General features: G+C 35.0%; 14 protein-coding genes across 14 annotated transcripts; 7 read left to right on the top strand and 7 right to left on the bottom strand.

The window, feature by feature from the left end:
- Positions 1-244: 244 nt before the first annotated feature.
- BMR1_01G01790 (ubiquitin-conjugating enzyme E2 D/E) lies at positions 245-729 on the bottom strand (the record flags this gene model as incomplete). The annotated part of the gene is made up of 3 exons (XM_021482743.1): positions 245-560; positions 581-684; positions 706-729. The coding sequence occupies 3 exons, from the start codon at positions 727-729 to the stop codon at positions 245-247; spliced, it is 444 nt and encodes a 147-aa protein (XP_021337421.1).
- On the top strand, positions 1,321-2,454 carry BMR1_01G01785 (nucleosome assembly protein 1-like 1; the record flags this gene model as incomplete). The annotated part of the gene is made up of 6 exons (XM_021482740.1): positions 1,321-1,369; positions 1,421-1,488; positions 1,510-1,602; positions 1,626-1,673; positions 1,776-2,175; positions 2,198-2,454. 6 exons carry the CDS (start codon positions 1,321-1,323, stop codon positions 2,452-2,454), a joined length of 915 nt encoding a protein of 304 aa, XP_021337420.1.
- Positions 2,455-2,646: 192 nt separating this feature from the next.
- Positions 2,647-3,844, top strand: BMR1_01G01780 (20S proteasome subunit beta 7; the record flags this gene model as incomplete). The annotated part of the gene is made up of 4 exons (XM_021482734.1): positions 2,647-2,728; positions 2,750-3,091; positions 3,559-3,760; positions 3,784-3,844. 4 exons carry the CDS (start codon positions 2,647-2,649, stop codon positions 3,842-3,844), a joined length of 687 nt encoding a protein of 228 aa, XP_021337419.1.
- A 246-nt stretch (positions 3,845-4,090) lies between these two features.
- Positions 4,091-5,002, bottom strand: BMR1_01G01775 (proliferating cell nuclear antigen; the record flags this gene model as incomplete). The annotated part of the gene is made up of 5 exons (XM_012791968.1): positions 4,091-4,264; positions 4,285-4,341; positions 4,362-4,642; positions 4,664-4,819; positions 4,840-5,002. The coding sequence occupies 5 exons, from the start codon at positions 5,000-5,002 to the stop codon at positions 4,091-4,093; spliced, it is 831 nt and encodes a 276-aa protein (XP_012647422.1).
- On the top strand, positions 5,115-5,772 carry BMR1_01G01770 (Transmembrane and coiled-coil domain-containing protein 1 homolog; the record flags this gene model as incomplete). Its single annotated transcript, XM_012791967.1, has 2 exons — positions 5,115-5,428; positions 5,451-5,772. The coding sequence occupies 2 exons, from the start codon at positions 5,115-5,117 to the stop codon at positions 5,770-5,772; spliced, it is 636 nt and encodes a 211-aa protein (XP_012647421.1).
- On the top strand, positions 5,989-8,367 carry BMR1_01G01765 (RuvB-like protein 2; the record flags this gene model as incomplete). The annotated part of the gene is made up of 8 exons (XM_021482722.1): positions 5,989-6,127; positions 6,148-6,266; positions 6,382-6,715; positions 6,796-6,935; positions 7,006-7,218; positions 7,681-7,908; positions 7,959-8,103; positions 8,195-8,367. 8 exons carry the CDS (start codon positions 5,989-5,991, stop codon positions 8,365-8,367), a joined length of 1,491 nt encoding a protein of 496 aa, XP_021337418.1.
- On the bottom strand, positions 8,455-9,392 carry BMR1_01G01760 (conserved Plasmodium protein, unknown function; the record flags this gene model as incomplete). Its single annotated transcript, XM_021482715.1, has 2 exons — positions 8,455-8,969; positions 9,251-9,392. The coding sequence occupies 2 exons, from the start codon at positions 9,390-9,392 to the stop codon at positions 8,455-8,457; spliced, it is 657 nt and encodes a 218-aa protein (XP_021337417.1).
- Positions 9,393-9,657: 265 nt separating this feature from the next.
- BMR1_01G01757 (conserved Plasmodium protein, unknown function) lies at positions 9,658-9,864 on the bottom strand (the record flags this gene model as incomplete). The annotated part of the gene is made up of 1 exon (XM_012791964.1): positions 9,658-9,864. One exon carries the CDS (start codon positions 9,862-9,864, stop codon positions 9,658-9,660), a length of 207 nt encoding a protein of 68 aa, XP_012647418.1.
- Positions 9,865-9,986: 122 nt separating this feature from the next.
- Positions 9,987-11,882, bottom strand: BMR1_01G01755 (hypothetical protein; the record flags this gene model as incomplete). Its single annotated transcript, XM_021482709.1, has 2 exons — positions 9,987-10,047; positions 10,069-11,882. The coding sequence occupies 2 exons, from the start codon at positions 11,880-11,882 to the stop codon at positions 9,987-9,989; spliced, it is 1,875 nt and encodes a 624-aa protein (XP_021337416.1).
- A 209-nt stretch (positions 11,883-12,091) lies between these two features.
- Positions 12,092-12,823, bottom strand: BMR1_01G01750 (hypothetical protein; the record flags this gene model as incomplete). Its single annotated transcript, XM_012791962.1, has 1 exon — positions 12,092-12,823. One exon carries the CDS (start codon positions 12,821-12,823, stop codon positions 12,092-12,094), a length of 732 nt encoding a protein of 243 aa, XP_012647416.1.
- Positions 13,048-13,504, top strand: BMR1_01G01741 (uncharacterized protein; the record flags this gene model as incomplete). Its single annotated transcript, XM_021482698.1, has 3 exons — positions 13,048-13,116; positions 13,249-13,329; positions 13,352-13,504. The coding sequence occupies 3 exons, from the start codon at positions 13,048-13,050 to the stop codon at positions 13,502-13,504; spliced, it is 303 nt and encodes a 100-aa protein (XP_021337415.1).
- Positions 13,811-15,969, top strand: BMR1_01G01740 (splicing factor 3B subunit 2; the record flags this gene model as incomplete). Its single annotated transcript, XM_021482693.1, has 8 exons — positions 13,811-13,888; positions 13,909-14,044; positions 14,067-14,212; positions 14,293-14,539; positions 14,825-15,146; positions 15,219-15,327; positions 15,349-15,617; positions 15,639-15,969. 8 exons carry the CDS (start codon positions 13,811-13,813, stop codon positions 15,967-15,969), a joined length of 1,638 nt encoding a protein of 545 aa, XP_021337414.1.
- Positions 15,970-16,372: 403 nt separating this feature from the next.
- BMR1_01G01737 (meiotic nuclear division protein 1, putative (MND1)) lies at positions 16,373-17,016 on the top strand (the record flags this gene model as incomplete). The annotated part of the gene is given in 5 exon segments (XM_021482688.1): positions 16,373-16,437; positions 16,457-16,510; positions 16,573-16,717; positions 16,740-16,897; positions 16,953-17,016. 5 exon segments carry the CDS (start codon positions 16,373-16,375, stop codon positions 17,014-17,016), a joined length of 486 nt encoding a protein of 161 aa, XP_021337413.1.
- A 39-nt stretch (positions 17,017-17,055) lies between these two features.
- Positions 17,056-17,846, bottom strand: BMR1_01G01735 (Tetratricopeptide repeat protein 1; the record flags this gene model as incomplete). Its single annotated transcript, XM_021482682.1, has 5 exons — positions 17,056-17,210; positions 17,232-17,272; positions 17,294-17,391; positions 17,414-17,501; positions 17,524-17,846. 5 exons carry the CDS (start codon positions 17,844-17,846, stop codon positions 17,056-17,058), a joined length of 705 nt encoding a protein of 234 aa, XP_021337412.1.
- Positions 17,847-17,857: the final 11 nt, after the last annotated feature.

The following is a 17,857-nucleotide window of genomic DNA, read 5'->3' as shown; positions in this document are numbered from 1 at the left end:
TATTTAATTGTAAAAATTATCATTAAACTGTACAGCATTATGGATTGCGCATGATGCATAATTTTCACAATGCACGGTACAAAAATAGTTATTTTCACCAACAATTAATTATCCAATGAATTGATAATTAGCGAAATTATTAGTCAATCGTTAAATTGCCACTCAACAATGGTAAATATTAACCACTACTAGTAATATTTCCTGAGAATAATTGTTGAATAAGTAAAATTTGTATTATAATGCATTATGAAGCATATTTCTGAACCCAATCCCTTACGGTGGATTCGTATAAACTTCTATTTTGTTTGTAGAGCTGTGCAATCTCTGGGACTAGGGGGTCATCTGGATTAGGATCAGTTAGAAGGGACGATATGGACAATAGGACTTTTGATATTGTTAGTGCTGGGCTCCATTGATCCTTCAATATGTCCAAGCATATAGCTCCGTTATTATTGATATTAGGGTGGTAGACTTTTGTCGTAAACATCACCTTAGGTGGCTTGAACGGGTAGTCACTTGGGAAGTGTATGTTCAAGAAGTATATTCCGTTTTGGTATAGACTAAATGAGCGAGTGAATACCTATTGTGAGGACCCATGATGGTTGCTTGCCAATGAAACATGTCATCTCCGACAGGCCCAGCAGAGCAATTGGTAGGAGGATCCTTAGTTAGATCAGCCAATTCCTGTATGAAATAATTGAATACCTTATTAATTCTTTTTAGGGCCATTTTACTAAAGTTATGATGTTACACAAGTTCATCCACCTGCAGTATGTTACCCCCATTACCCAAGAACCACCTACCCTAATCAAATCGTATTTTTGTAGGAATTTGACTACAACTTTATCCAAATTATGCCGTCTAAAACACTCATAAATTGTATTTAACGCAAAATTTTGCAAAAATTGAAAAATGATAACAAATATCACTGTCCAAGTTAGGTCATCAGCCTACACTATTAAAATTACGTATATCGCTTTACCATAGCACATTCAGTTGTAATTAAATGATCCGAATCGCAAATCACAAAGTGGACACACAATTAGAAACGTAATATAAGATCTAATATAACTAAAAATAAATCAATTTATCAATTCCTATATTTCTCGGGAAATTTTAGTTCTGTTCCATAAATGTACATGCATTGTTGATTAATGTTAGAACTTATAGTGAAGAAAATGAAGAAATAAGTGCTACCCCACTAAGTGAACTTATAAAATACTGTGCATCAGTCCTTAGTCTATTTACATAGCACATTGCCTATAAAACTCATTTAATTGATTCTTACTAGATTTGCGTCGCTTATTGCACGATTATGATATGGGTGACGACAAGAACTTCATTCGACAAATGGAGAACGTATCTCTTGGTAATTCCTTTACATACAACAACATAATCACTCAATAAATAGCTAATGTAGCAGACAACATTTTGGATACTTTAACAGAATCGCAAAATGCCATTGTGGAGAAACTTCAGCAGCTTCAAGTAAATACTTCCTTGACCTAGAAATCTCGCGATGATTTGGATTCCAGTTATACCCGCGAGCTCAACGCTCTCAGAGCCAAGTATGATGCGTTGTATCAACCTGTTTATGATAAAGTAATTTGGAATTTATAATTTAGCGCGCTGAAATACTAACAACACCCAATGGATCAGACTATGGGACACCGGTATGTCGATTGACATTTCTTTCGCTTTTGTCTTATCTCATTCTACTAGTTATATGACAATTTAGGCCTAAATTTTTATATTTTAATAAAAATCTTACATAGGCATTACCACGCTTCTGGTTGATTGCAATGAAAAATAATAGTACCCTCCGCAGCATTATCGAAGCGGCAGATGAACCCATACTGGCATATCTAAAAGATATGAAGGCAGAGTTTCTAGAGCCATTGAAACAAGAGAGCTTTAAGATCACTCTGTTCTTCGACAAAAATCCCTACTTCTCGAACAAGTTTCTCACAAAACAGTACAACATGAGCATAATAGATGGTGAAACTGAGGCCTTATTACAAGGCACCGAATCCACCACTATTGACTGGTTTCCAGATCAAGATGTAACCAAGCAAACGGTTAGTCGAGTGCAACGACACAAAACTACTAAGGAAAGGAGAACAAAAACCGAAGTTGAGGAGAAGCCTAGCTTCTTCCGATTCTTCACTAGCCAACGTAAGGACACAATTCATTTTAGAGGTCCCTTCCAATGAGAGCTTGAGCAGGATGACAAAGCAGCAGATAGCAGAGTTAGAAATGTATGTGGAGGAGGATTATGATATTGGTATAATACTGAGGGACAAGATTATTCCTGAATCAATCTACTGGTACTTGGGTATAGCGGAAGATGAGGATCTTGAGGATGATGAAGATGTAGATGATGAGGGCGATGATGATGAGGGAGATGATGATTCATTCCAGCAATCTTACTCAGACTACTCCGACTCATCATAACACGACACACAACTTAATTGCAAACGCTGCTGTGCGGCGGATTGCCATATGAAGATTATTTTTTAACTAATTAGACATAGCATTGACAAACTAGTCCAGTTTATAGTAGTTTACGTTAGTGACAATCCACAATCGTGGCGTGTTTTTACTGTAGTACGGCGTACTATAGGGTGGGGCCTATCAATAATTGACATGTCTAAAATATATGTAAACTGCAGCAGTGCCATAGGAATCAAATTTAACGGAGGCATTTTAATTGCAGCTGATACTCAAGGTATAGATTTGATTTATATAGCGTGCAGCGGTAGCAGTATCAAATTTCCCAATGTGCAACGGGTAGATAAGGTGGGAAATGCTGCAATTTTTGCTTGTTCAGGTGAATATGCTGATTGCCAATGGGTTAGTAAGGAACTAAATAAATTGTTTCAAGAGTTTAAACTTGAGGTGGCCCAATGCCAAGCGAAGTTAACACCGGTGAAATTGCATTCATACCTTACTAATGTGCTGTATAAGAGGAGATCTCAGATGAATCCGCTGTTGTTAAGCACGATTATTGGCGGTAAGGAGGGAAATGACTGGTATTTGGGTTATTCTGATCTATTTGGTACGGCATATACGGAGGATTTTATGGCAACTGGTATGTCTACTATATTATATAACATAAATTATGTTTACGTTATCATATATCGTTGTTAATATTCACATTTTTCTTTAAGGTATACAGTTTAATTAAATATCTTAATAAACTTACATGAAATTATAGTTGTATTAATAAATTAATTGTGATTAAAATATTATAATGATTTTTCAAATTCATTTAATTACGTTAATAATAAAATGGTTCTTAATTTAAAAGTATTCATCTGAAATGTATTGAATAGTTCAACCGTAATTTACAGTTTTAACATAATTCACTATACATAACTGTTTACACAAATAATTTGCACTATTTACAGAACAAATATATAACTAAATTGCGGCGCCTTTTACACTTTACAATTAATTTCTATTCAATTATTCACTTTTTTACAATTATTTTGTGTGTTTGAATAATGATGTTAAAATTTTAACTCAACCTATTAATTTTTTGACACACTAATGCAGGTATGGGAAGATACTTCGCCATAGGCATCCTGCGTCAGTATCACTCACCTAATATGAATGCAGCACAGGCTAAAGAGTTGGCTATAAAGTGCTTACAGATACTATATTTGCGCGATTGCGGCGCGGGAAATAATATTCAAATTGGGGTATTCACCGATTGTGGCATTGAGATATCCGAACCCATATTCATCGAAACACAATGGTACTTGTCGTTTTATCATTTAGGTCGCACAATGATTTTTACAAACCCACAATTTCGTTGCCTTTGGCTGGCTGTCAATTTTAGACCCCTACTATGTTGGTTGTCTACAAGTATAAATCGCCTCCATACGTAGCTTGTTGTTTGGTATTAATTATACATATAAAACCATCTCTCATGCTAGTTTATGTGATAATTAATTACGAAATATCAATTAATACGCCATAATTGAATGTGCATATGTATAGTATGTTGCTTTGTATCGCAAAGATCAATCAATTCTATGATCAATTTGCGTATAATTGACGCTTCTTGATTATTTCTACGTAATAGCTACTCTTCCGCATCATCATCGACCTTCGGTGCCAAATAAAACTTTAGTTCCCCCAATACACTACCGAAAGATTTCCCTTCATCAATACCAGTGCCATCCCTAATCTCATACCTAATCTCAATGGGTCTGTTTTTGCTCAACCCAAACGAAATTGCATCGCTTAAGCAGCCACTCTTCATAAGCTGTTTCTTACCTTTGCAAAAATATTCAAATATTTAGTGGCATACGATTGTTTAATGGGAGAATTTGCCTATTTCAACTATGTAATACCTTAATTTTTACACCCATGTCTGCATCTGATATGGGATCTCGAGGTCTAAGCAAAACTTCGCCATAACCTACATCACCCTGTGTAGAAAATTTTATTCCGTTACGGTCTATTTCAATTTTTACTGTATCAGAAAATTCGTTCATTTGCTTGCAAATATTGGCGAATTCCTTGCTACTAATGGTCACTTGTGCATCGAATCCATCGACATTTTCAGGTATACTCAGCGCGTCCTGCACAATGGACATGAGCTTTAGAGAAAAAGTTGAAACTCTACCTTCAACTAATTGATTGTGTTATGTACCTTGATTTTCAAAGATGAATGTGATTAGATCTTTGTCATCTTCATTTTGGATAAGCACAGAATCGTGATTACCACAAGACTTGAATGCCTTAGTCATGGATGCTATGTTTACACCCAAAGCTCGGGGACGATCGCAACGAAAATGTGCAAAACCATCTAAATTAATGTTTACTGACTTTCAACAAGCCTCAGATGTACCAATGCAACGTGATTCCCATCCAATGCCTGCAATGAAATTCCTCCAGAGTCCACATCAATATTTCCGTCTGAAATAATTTCCCTAATACAATCGAAGATGCGACGAAGGACTACTGCACTGTTGAGTTTAGCTTCTAACATATTGTACGTATTTTGTGATATGTGTATATTGGTGTGTTATGTGGTGTAGCCTCAAGTACTTTTTTCATTTATTGTCAAATTTTTTTTGGGGACAAAAGTTATACAAAGTATCATGGATGAATACCAACGACTTATAGAACTACCTCCTTTCGAAAAGTTTGACCTTCTCCTCGTGATTCTTTTCTCCATTCTTGCAGGTATTATTTCTGAAACATTATCCTACTTCCTACTATACAACCGAGGAGACTATCGTACAAAACACAATGAAGCAGTGCAAATTTATGAACAAATCTTCCTTTGTATATCTAGGCAATTTCCTTACCATGTAGAGCTAAACGTAAAACATGACACATTAGGCAAGAAGGGGAAAAATGAGAAAGTTACAGATCAAGAGGAGCTGGAACTTAAGTTCCTAAGGAAACTAAAGTAAGTAAAAACTGATATACAGTGAGATAAGAGATTTAAGATATTTAAGTACCTTGATTACGGGAGTAACATTTATGACCCTGATGCCCGTACTAATGAGTTTATTTGAGGCAACTCCTGTTGGAAAATTGCCTTTTATACCCTTCAAATTTATGCTCTACTTTACTAGATCCGATTTACCCGGTTCAGACCTTACCGATGTCAGTCCCGCATTCATCTACACAATAGTTATTATGTTGGCTAAGAATAACATAAAATCGTATTTGGGATTTGCCCAACCCGGAGGGACGCTAGGGGAATTGATTTTGAAAACTAAATTGCGGGAGAAAGGCATTGAAGTTTAATTGTACTATAGTAATGCGATCAATAATATGTATAGAAACCTAATTAAGGTTACCTACATAGCTCATAATTGTACGGTAGCAAACGTATCAGCTAGATAGATAATTGTTTATTTGAATTTTTAAATTATTTGTGGGTGCTATGGGTAACCTTCTCAATCATTGTGTGAGTGTTATCTCGTTATATATAGTATAAGTTAACAGTGGGGGCTGAATGACATGGATGTAATAGAAGTTCAACGGTTAGAACGAATTAGCACCCATTCTCACATTAAAGGCTTGGGTGTAGATGGAAGACTTGAAATTGAAAATGCTAATGTGGGTTTAGTGGGCCAGGAACATGCTAGGAAGGCTGCAAGTAGCAATTCATTTATTTAGAAATCATTGTTCACATGATAAAATCTGGTAAAATTGCTGGCCGTGCAATACTTCTTACTGGTTATCCGGGTACTGGAAAAACTGCTATTGCATTAGCTATTGCTAAGGAATTGGGACAGGTAACTATTCACAACATTTAACACTATTATTCTCTGTCCATATAAATTCTTTTGTTTTGTAAAAAGCTTTTAATAAAAAGTCAAAATTTTTTGATTCTTAAGAATTTTCATTCAGAACACCCGCTTTACCCATATTACTGGTTCAGAAGTCTACTCCCTTGAACTATCAAAAACAGAATCTCTTACCCAAGCTATAAGGCGATCAATTGGCGTTACAATAAATGAAGAGTGTGAGATTATCGAGGGTGAAATTGTGGAGATTGAGATAAACCGATTTTCACCAAGGGACAACCCATCAACATCAGCTGGTGGCAATTCATCTTTACTTATTGGCAATTCTAATAACGTTCAAATATGGCCAAGTGGCGGCAATTCGGGTAATTGTGGTAAAATAACTATCAAAACTACCGACATGGAGACCATGTACGACTTGGGCAGTAAAATGATTGGTAGGTTTTAACTTGTATTTTGATTATTTTTTCAATGAAATATATATATATATATATATATATTTCACTTCTTCACTTAGATTCATTTATTAAAGAGAAAATAACTGCCGGCGATGTGATATCCATAGATAAATCCACTGGTAGAATTACAAAGCTGGGTAGATCTTACTCTAGATCAAAGGATTACGATGCTTTGGGACCACATATTAATTTTATACAGGTAATACACTAATATAACATTAATAAAAAGCTTAATTATCCTGCAATTTAAAATTACTAATATAAATAAGATATTAATCCAGTGTCCAAATGGAGAACTCCAAAAACGAATTACTCGAGTGCACAATGTGTCTTTGCATGAAATTGACGTAATAAACAGCCGTACCCAAGGTTTTTTAGCCCTTTTTGCTGGGGATACCGGGGAGTTAAAAAATGAAGTGAGGGAACAGATTGATGCCAAAGTGGCCGAATGGCAAGATGATGGAAAGGCTACTGTAACACAAGTAAGTATATTTATTAGTTTTTTGAAATATAGAAATCTAAAATTTAATATAATAGATATTATTATGTTTATGTCAATATTTTCATTCCTTTGCGATTTATAATATATCTACATTAGATCACACGCATATATATATATATGTTATATGTCTATAAATAGAAGTTTTAATTTCGGGATTTGAAGTTTGTATCCACAAAACACAAGTTTTTAACGTCAAACTATTTCATTCAATCACTAAGTGGTTGCATATTAATTGTACATGTTTATCATATATTTAATATATTTGAGTGAATATTGCATAAATTAACAAATAACCGTCATCACATCAATCACATATTTTTTAATTATGTAATCATATATCAGCCGATCACATACCATCTATTCAAACTTGTACATTACATATGAGTGATATTAAATGGGTTTGTTTCTACTATTATATTATTAAACTTTATAATTGTTTTAGGGCGTGCTATTCATTGACGAGGTACATATGTTGGACATTGAATGTTTTTCATTCCTAAACAGAGCCCTTGAGAGCTCCCAAGTGCCAATTGTTATTATGGCCACAAATAGGGGTATCACCCGCATTAGGGGGACTGATTATAAAGCTCCACATGGAATACCACTGGATCTCCTCGATCGCACACTTATAATACCTACTTATCCTTACAACAATGAAGAGACACTTAATGTAGGTTACTTTTTTACAATTATGATTATTCTAAATGCTAGATAATATAGATCATCGAGGAGCGAGCCATTGAGGAGCAAGTTGATATAGAAGATAATGCAAAGCAATTGTTGTGCCTAATTGCCCAGGAAAAATCACTCAGATATGCATTGCAACTTATTACTATCGCACACGTGGCATCAAAAAGATCAAAGCGTAGGCACAATATTTATTTAAAATTTCCCATATTTAATATTTGTGTGCACTCAAATATTAAATCAATAATCTCACTATAAATCTGACACAGATCCCAAAGTCATGGTTTCTGATGTGGAAAGATCTTATGGGCTATTTTTGGATGCCAAGAGATCACTTGAATATCTGATGACCCATAGTGGGGATTTCATGTTTTCGGAGCTGGATCAGTCGAATAATCAAAATACCCAAGATAACAATGGTAGAATAGAAATTGAGATGTAGTATTATTCCTAACAATCAAAACATATATACTAATTTTGCATCAAACTTCCTCATAATTACCATAAATAATTATGATCAACTGTACAACTACTGTACAAAACGGTATTGCGGTGGAATGTAATCTTCTGGATTGATTGTTGGATCTCTCCACTTAGCAGCTCGTCTAGCTTCCGCATATTGCACAAAAGCATGCTCGTCCAAATGCCTCCCATATGCATGCCATCTATAGTGTTTATGGAATGCTTCTGGAGGCATAACCCCTTCATTTGGTTCGTACCTATGCTGCCAAATGTTGAATATCCACAAGTTTATGAATGGAAGAGCCAGTAGTAAGTGTACCCATATGATGAAATTCATATAGTGCTTGCCAGTGGCCCATATTTGGGGCCAAGAAGCCCTTTTCCAATAGTCCTTTGTGTTATAAAACTTGACCAATTCATCTTCATCAAATGCATCTATTTGGGGGCGTTTGTAGGTTGAGATACCGTAACCGCCACGAATGGGCATTCTAGGCGAGTGATAGCTGCGCCACTCATTGTCCCATACCTTATCCGGATTAGTGCCATTGTAGAGCAGGTCAGGGCGCTCATGTTTTATTTTTCCTGCGTCAAAATTTCTCAAGAACTTTTAAATATTTAACATATAATTAAACAAACCAAACGATAGCTTGAAATATGGATAATTATATATGTATTTTGCAACTAGATTAATTAGTTAAACATTGATATGCTTGTGTACTTATTTTAAGTGCCAACTTATCTAATTTATGGTATATTTAGTATGTATCAGCAATATTTATGTACTATAAATAATAAAAACTGGAGACGGTATTTATAGTTGTATTGTATATAGTTAAATTTGGTAGAAAAGAGTGAATTATTACCTCCAAGAGCTAACTGCTCAGCCTCCCTATGTTCCCTTTCAATAACCTCTTCGTAGGATGGATGGTATAGCATACCAGAAGTAGGTTTGAAGCTCTGCAGGGGGGCTATGGGAAAAAACCTGCGAAGCACCGACCTGTGCATTACACTGACAGGCCCCACTCATAGCTCTCATTTTAGGAATAATACTCAAAAATAATATATTTGAGTATTATTCATGATACTAACCAGATATTGAATTAAGCACATACTAGAATACTTTAGAATTGTGTCTACCCTGTCAATTCTTAGTCCATAGTTTAACACATACACATCATTAATATAACTATAATTAGTTATATGCCCCTTATTACCAATTATTAAATATTTGCAAAAAATTAATTTACATTATAAAATCTGGCAAACGCAATTATAAGTGCCTCCTACCGGAAAATAGCCCACTCCTGGTATCATCCAGCCCCTCCCTCGAATGAACATAGTTTACGCCCTCTCCGCAGGTCTTCTCAAAAATCTCAACTTCCTTAATACACTTCCGTATATCATCCATGTTACGTTTCAAACAATCCCTTAGCGGTCTCATTTGGCATATGTCACTCCTGCCTCGTCGATCCATCATATAGCACGATAATAACACTAAAAATAATTAGACTGTGTATGTAAGACTAATATAATAGGAATGTTATTGTTCCCAATTTTCCCAACATTGCTTTACAGAATCATGCGATATCAGTACCATTATTATTGATGGGGTATGGCAATACCAGGAAACATATACCTAGTGTTGCCGCTAGCTTCCAACCTAAATCACGGGCACACTTACGCTATCTGTTTAGATTCTGAGTATTTGTTTAAATTGTCAAATTGTAATTCCTTCAAACCAAGTTTGCAAAGCACATCTTTTGTAGAATCGTCACTAGTAAATTCTTGGTACTTTATCAACATAAAATACGAGTCTATAGCATCTTGAATACTCATTATTTTCACAGGTTTAAAGGTTCTGTATGCAATTATACTTTTCACAACCAACAGTTGATCATTATTTTCTTCGAAGCTAGTATTTTGTTGATCATCCATAATGTACAACGAAATGAATCGCGATCTAATAAGTAATTCACTTAACACACCCATTCTGGGCCCTTTTCCATAGTTAATATTTGTATCAATATTAATTTTAATTAGCTTATCCAGGGTTTCTGCAGCTCTTTTGACAAACTCTATCAGTTTGTCATCAAAATATTTGCCATAATAATTGTCCTTGTCAAACATATATTTCGAAGCCAAAATATCCAGCTTTTTCAGATTCGATATGCAATTCATCCTAGCTACTTCATTTATATTGTCAAATGTAATACTATTCAGTTTACTCAAATCTGTAGTGATTGACTCATCCAATTTGTTCAAATTCCTAGCCAATTCACTTCTAAAATGACCCGCACAGTTAGTCTTATCCAATAACTCATTCAATGTATCTAATATAACAGAGAAATTAGAAAAATTGCTTTTAATGTTATCATTATAGGCAAAAGATTGTTCTAACCACTTTGTAATTATTTTAGGAATGTACGCACTAAGGATATCATTTATGGATTTTAATTGAACACCTACGCTATTGGTGCAATCAAACTGGACGTTTCCATCACTTTCCAAACCCAAATCCACCATAATATCTTGTATTATCTTGGGTAATTGCTCATAACTTTCCATTTCAATAGATGATATTATTTGCTGTATCGACTTTACGTGTACGAAATCGGACGATTTGTTGAGTGTGGTGCGTAATTTTTGTGAAACAACATCCAACCAGGTGGGATCTGTTGCATTGTATTTCACATCCGACAATACAATCTTTGTTGAAGCAGAAAATTGTTTAAATAGTTCCACACATTTACCACCATATAGTATTTTCAAACTGAAAAGTTCCAATCCCATATAACTTATATGCAAAGCACTAAGTAAGTCACTAATATCAGTTAACTTTTCAATTGATATGTTTCTGCAATTGATGTAGAGATTTCTTGCAGATTCCACATTACCTCCTGTGTATATTTCCATGGCTATAATAACTATCAACACTCTAACAACATCACTCAATCCACTCATAGTATTGTTAAGTTGTGAAACTGATTCTTTATATAAGTTGGGTATTAGTATTTTGAAATAGACATTCTTGTGACTATATAACTCTTTCGATAACTCAGCGTTGTCACATGCATTTGCCTGTATGTTATCGAACTTCTGTACTGCCTCAATAAACAACAATTTGAAGCACTGAACAATTTTTTTATCCTTGATCAACTTATAACTCCTGAAGGATAGATTTTGGATCCATCTTATATCATAAACTATATCAGTATCTACATAGTCATCACTTGAACCTTCTAGCGTCAATGTATGATCAGAGAATTTTATCATAGCTTCTTTAATATTACTAAGAGATTCCACACATTTATTCATCCTGGAGCAAAGGTCGATCATTGTCTTTGTAGACGTAGAAATTACTTGGCATTCAGAAGATATCTTGTATTTGAAGTTCTTTTGCTGCTCGTATAGGCAGGCATGCGCTTTTTGTATCATTACGGGAATGTCTGCAACACGCCCTTTGGTAAATATGTCAAATTTGAATTCTTCACACATGCTAAATAGATTTAAATACTGTTCAAATAGGTTAATTAACCACACAAGCGTAGCCACTCGAACTATACCAGTTCACCACGTGCCCAATGCACTCCTACTTTGTACCCATTTATATGACTAAAATTGATAGATAAGTAATTATATACTAGTTAGTATTGATTACATTTGTACTGCAATTGTGATTGTAATGCGTCAAATAAATTAACGAATCACCTTCTATATTTCTCTAACATATATTGTTTGATCTCCTTGAGGTTGTTCATATTTATCTCGTACCCGGATTCTTTTAGGCAAAGAATCCATTCCTTCCTAAACCCCCTTCTTTCACAAGTTTCTAAGCAATAATGAGCTGCTGAATTCCAAATTCCCAGTACATGTGCTGAGTGGTACAGGTCTGCAATCCTCATATCTCCAAAGGTTGAGCGGTTTGTTATATTTAATTTGTTTGACACCAACATGTTGTCACAATTCGAAGTACTAATTGATCTTTGCCGGTGGAGATCCTTGCGAAGCAGGGACCTACCCCTGGTGCCAATGGGCAGGTTGAAGCCGGGGTACCAGCAAATAATATCTTCAGGTAATATCTTAACAATTCCTACATTCTCGTATACTAATGTCTCATAATATTTTCTTTGCTGTATATCGTCGAAGTAATATCGACTATTATATCCTTTGTAAGTGTTATTTGTTCGTTGTATAACTTGTTTCTTTATCTTACCATTGATATCTTTGTGAACATTTAAATTCAATGGTATATTAGACTTGAGTGACTGGTAATCAGTGATAACACATCCAATTCTATCAACATTAGCGGCTCTGTTGGTAGATTCGGCGTAGTGTGTGTCTTGAGTACCGTTGCCTAAGAAATTTTGCGAATTGTTGCGTGTAAAAAGCGCGTCTTTGGGCTCAATCATAGCATTTTGAAATGTCGTAGAATACATTTTGTGTGTACTGTGAGAGGAATCCGCATATCCCAAATTTTCCAGCGTGCATTGTCAGCATTTTCCCCAGAACAACATCAAAATCATAAATCAATACATTCCAATCGTTTATTTGACAAGTAATTTATTTACACGCAATAATATGGCGCTAAAAACAATTATACCACTGATATTGTTTTCACAATATCAGTGATGTTGCACTATATGTTTTGTGATGTTTTATCATGGTGTGTATGGCTGTGATATTTCTTCTTCCCACTATTTTCACCTTATCACCAATTCATTCCTACAATGTAAGTTCCGGTATTTTGTCACATTTATCCATAAATATATACGTCATTTTACACCTCTATATGCATGTCTACATAGCATTAATATTATATTTTATGCGATTTCACTAAAAATTTCAGTAACATCTAAATTAGCCTCCACTATCGTTCAATGACCTATTAACTAGACCCAATATTAGCCAAGCATACTACTCTGTCAAGCTCCAAGAACCTGAAGTATGTAGTAACGCCCATTTAGACCCCTGATAATAACAGTCAAACGCTGACTAATCTATCGGAAATGCTATACGACTTGAGGAAGGAGGAAGCAAATGAAATAGCATCATTTACCGCAGTAATTCAGGAGCAGAACAAGACCCTTAAACAGATAAATAAGATAGCTACAGCATAACCCACTAGTGATCACTAACAAGTATGAATATGGTTTGAAAATCTTAAACAACTTAACTTATCACTCAATTGAATGAATAATTTTTAGTTTTTCTAGGAATTATAATTTAAAAATACTTCTTATGCAGGATGCAGAATCTCTCGACTATTACTTGTGCGTTACCATTAATGTTATTGAATTTGAATCCATATGCTTGTTATATAGTTAAATCAGATAATTATGCTCAATTACATAAGTATCCCATACTTTTATAAAAACACCCCAAAGTCACAAGGGACAGTACTTTACAGTAGTGCAGGTAGTGTCATGGGGGCGATTTACATGGACCTCAAGGAGCTACGCAAAACTAATCCTTCCAAGGCCATCAATTTTGTCAAAAAACAAGTACGTATCTAATAACATAGCGCCGCAAACGCAATAAACATATCGAAAAACCTGATGCCAAATCAGTGTTGCGCGATGAACTAGACAAATACTATGATAAGCACTTGAAATTATGGAAGGAGGCACCGGAAATCGAAATAGAATATGTACCAGAAGGTGGTTAATTTGTTTCATTTAGATATTAAAGAAATAGTAAATAACGCTGAACTTCTTTCAGTGTTTGAAAATTTCCATGAATTGGAGAAGTCTCAGTACGAACAATCGGTGCCGAAAGATGAAGTCAATGACATTGACATTGATGAGGGAGATGATGGTTCGGATGTGGTATGTCCGATATATATATATATATATTGTAGTTATTAATTTAAATTCATTTAAATTATTGTATACATGTACTTATTTAGTCTGAAGACGATTCTATGACACAAAAACAGATACGCCGTATGAAAAGACCTACGCTTTGCACCTTAAAACAGGAAGCAGGAAAAGCTGAAGTTGTTGAATTTTGGGATACAACGGCTTCAGATCCCATTTTCTTGGTGTGGATAAAGGGGCTGAAGAATACTGTCCCTGTACCTGCCCATTGGAAAGAGAAGAAGAGGTACATGCAGGGGGTAAAATCGTTTGAGAAACCGCCGTACAAATTACCAGGTATATATATTATAGCACATTATATTCATCCTATAGTCCGCCAAAAGTGGACTAGAGAAATTTTTTTTGTTATTTAAATACATGTATTATCATTACCATGCTATGGCCTAGTAACTTTCTGTATATTGTCAATACCGATTCGGTTTAGGTTTGAAATTTACCTATTGCTTATTTATTTCTCTACTACACATATCACTTGGTTAATTAATCAATTCTTTTGCTTAGATTGAAACCTTTGTATATATGTACAAGATCATATTATTATACTGGTTTAGTGTCACTTAGAGTACATTGAGGCCACTAAGATATCGGAGATAAGACGCAGCATACAACTAAAGGAGGCTAATATGACACTCAAGCAAAAACAGCGGGAAAAGGTCCGCCCCAAATTACATCGCATGGACATAAATTACCAAGTGCTGCATGATGCATTTTTCAAGTATTCAACAAAGCCTTTTATGACAAAATATGGTGACATGTATTATGAGGGCAAAGAGATGGAAATCAATATGCGCAAGTTTAAACCTGGTACCATATCCACGCGGCTAAAACAAGCATTGGCAATGGTTGAGAATTCTCCACCGCCCTGGTTCGCCAATATGCAAAGGTAAATTTTTTATACATTATATTATTCTTTTTTAAACAGTTTGAAAGTTACACCAAATTTCAGTTAATTCAGATACGGCCTACCTCCTTCTTACCCTGGGTTAAGAATCCCTGGGCTAAACGCACCAATTCTCAAGGATAGTGAAAATTCAGGTGTTGGTATTAGAACCAGGACAGATGAGGTAATTATACAACAATTTTAGGAGGGGAATGTCATTTACAATTGTATAGAGGAAGATGCATTTGGGTACCTAATGCAGTGCAAATATTGGGGAGATATTGTGGATGAAGACGATTACCAACAGTCCGAAGAGGATTATCATGAACCGGAGGAGCCAATAGATGCAGGAGACGATGGTACTGAATCTACCCTCCCAGGGTTCGTCACACCGAACGTTGTACCATCCCAGCCCTTATTGACAGGCCTAGACAGCGTGCCTAACCCTATCGATTCTACTGGTCCAATACTTAGGTATTCACTGGATAATGTTAGTGCCCCAGTATCTCAGAAACCTTTCGTAGTATTGGAGCAGAAAGTTGCTGAAGGATCCAACGATTTATTTGCCTCAAAAATGGTATACAAAATGCCACCAAAATCTATCGACGAGCTGTCTACGAATTCCCAACCCATACCATCAGGGGTGATCCAATCAATGAACATGCCGGATATAGATACAGATCAGACCATGTCTTATAGTGCCATACAGGACCAATTAGTGTTCCATGAGCAGAGGGGCAATCAGGTCCTTAAAGCTGCTGGATTGGAAGTTCAGCAGAAGAAGCCTACAGAGGAAGTTAAGAAGAAGAAGAAGTTTAAGTTTTGAACCCATTTTGTTGTTATTAAAAATTGTTACGATAATTGTAATATAATAATAATTATTTATTTTATTAGCCCGTTTTTGTAGTGCTTGATATGGAAAAATTTTTCATTCGCATGTGTTATTGATGTCTATTTGACATAATTGTTTAATTCTGAATGTGATGCGAATAAAATAGAGTTCATTAATATGATTGCAAATGACTCCAATTTAACAGTTTCTGAAAAGAGAAATGTAAAATTGTGGCAATTAATGCGTGATTCTAACTCATTTTTCAGCCTAAAAGAACTAGAGAAATTAGGCACAAAATGTGGAATACGTTCTGTATGCATTAAGGGTAATTTGTTGTTTTGTTTAAAAAATTGGGAAATTAAATAAATTTATTATTTTTTGTTTTCAGTTAGATACCATGAAATGGCTAGTAGATGAAAACATGATAATGCAAAACAAAATGGGTTCCATCAACATCTATTGGTAAATATAGCTAACGTAGGACTCTAGCTTCCGAAGAATACTCAATGCTAGATAGAAAGAGGCATAATTTGCAGTAAGTATATTGTATTTTAGTTTTTATTCATCTAAAAATTAAAAATTAGAATTTTAATTCAGAAACATACTCACCAAGGAATCACAAAATTTACTAATCGAGAAGGAACGACAAACAGAACTAATCGAAAGGGTGTACGATTTGTCAAACAAAAGTGATGAAACAACACCAAAAAAGGATAGGAAATCCAAGATTCCTATAGATATAGTTAAGAAATAACTTGACATAGGAAAAACTGAACCATGAACAAGTATCACGACAATTAGACAATGTCAGATTGGAATTAACTAAATATGAAAATATGCTATCCAAAATGAAGATTATGGAACTATATAGTATAGAATCACTTAAAAGCCAAATTGAATTGGCAACTATTGCCACCCAGAGGTATTCTATATTACATAATTACGTATATCACATAGAAATATTAGTCATTATGCAGATGGAACGACAATATACTGAGTGTTAAATGCTGGTTTACCAAACATGTACTTAATAATAATTAATTTTTGTGTGCAAACAATTAAAATACAAATCAGTGTAGTTCACTGCTTAAATTGTATATTGTAGCTCCCAGTTTGGGGATTCTGTTCAACCTTGAAATTGTCGAGGCTGAGGCCAATTTTGCCAAGCAAAGTGTTACCTAAATCTTTCAATTTGGATATGACTTCTGCCTTTTCAATCTCCAATTGCGCATCGGCTATATGATATTTTCCCTTACATTTCCCCTTGAGATAATCTGCCTTAGATTTGTATACATCCCTACGTAACAAATAAACTTACACGAGTGTTGGATCTAGCTCTAATGCTTTGTGTATATCATTGGATGCTTCATGCCACTTATTCATCTCCTGATGCACGGCAGATCTTCTGACGTAACTCTTAATAAGTTATTTTGCTTACCTTTACGTTTTCGGAATTAAGCTTGATGGATTCGTTGCAATCAGCCAATGCATCATCCCATGAGCCAAGGTTTATATAAGAAGCGGCTCTGTCATCACTGCAGTGCTTACCTATTGGATAGGAGAATGGATTTGGTTTCATCGTCTAATGAATCGCGGTTAATAGCATAGGTGTATATTTGTATGGCTTTGGCATAGTTTTTTCCTTCAAATTCAGATTTACCAATTTTCCTTAGTTCATCAATTGTTTTATTTATATATTCCTGCGGCTCATAGACTATTGGAATGTTAACTTCCGAAGATTCACTTTTCGAATCTGTCGAATCATCATCACTTGTGGATAAATCTCTTGCGCTGTTGAAATAGTGTGATTGGTCATCAATATTTGCAATGTTTGTAACATTATCCTGATCTAAATTATCAATTTCCACCATCTCACATCATC

This window comes from Babesia microti, chromosome I (assembly GCF_000691945.2).
Source record: "Babesia microti strain RI chromosome I, complete genome".
Lineage (NCBI taxonomy): Eukaryota > Apicomplexa > Aconoidasida > Piroplasmida > Babesiidae > Babesia > Babesia microti.
This window is presented reverse-complemented; position numbering and strand designations above follow the sequence as displayed.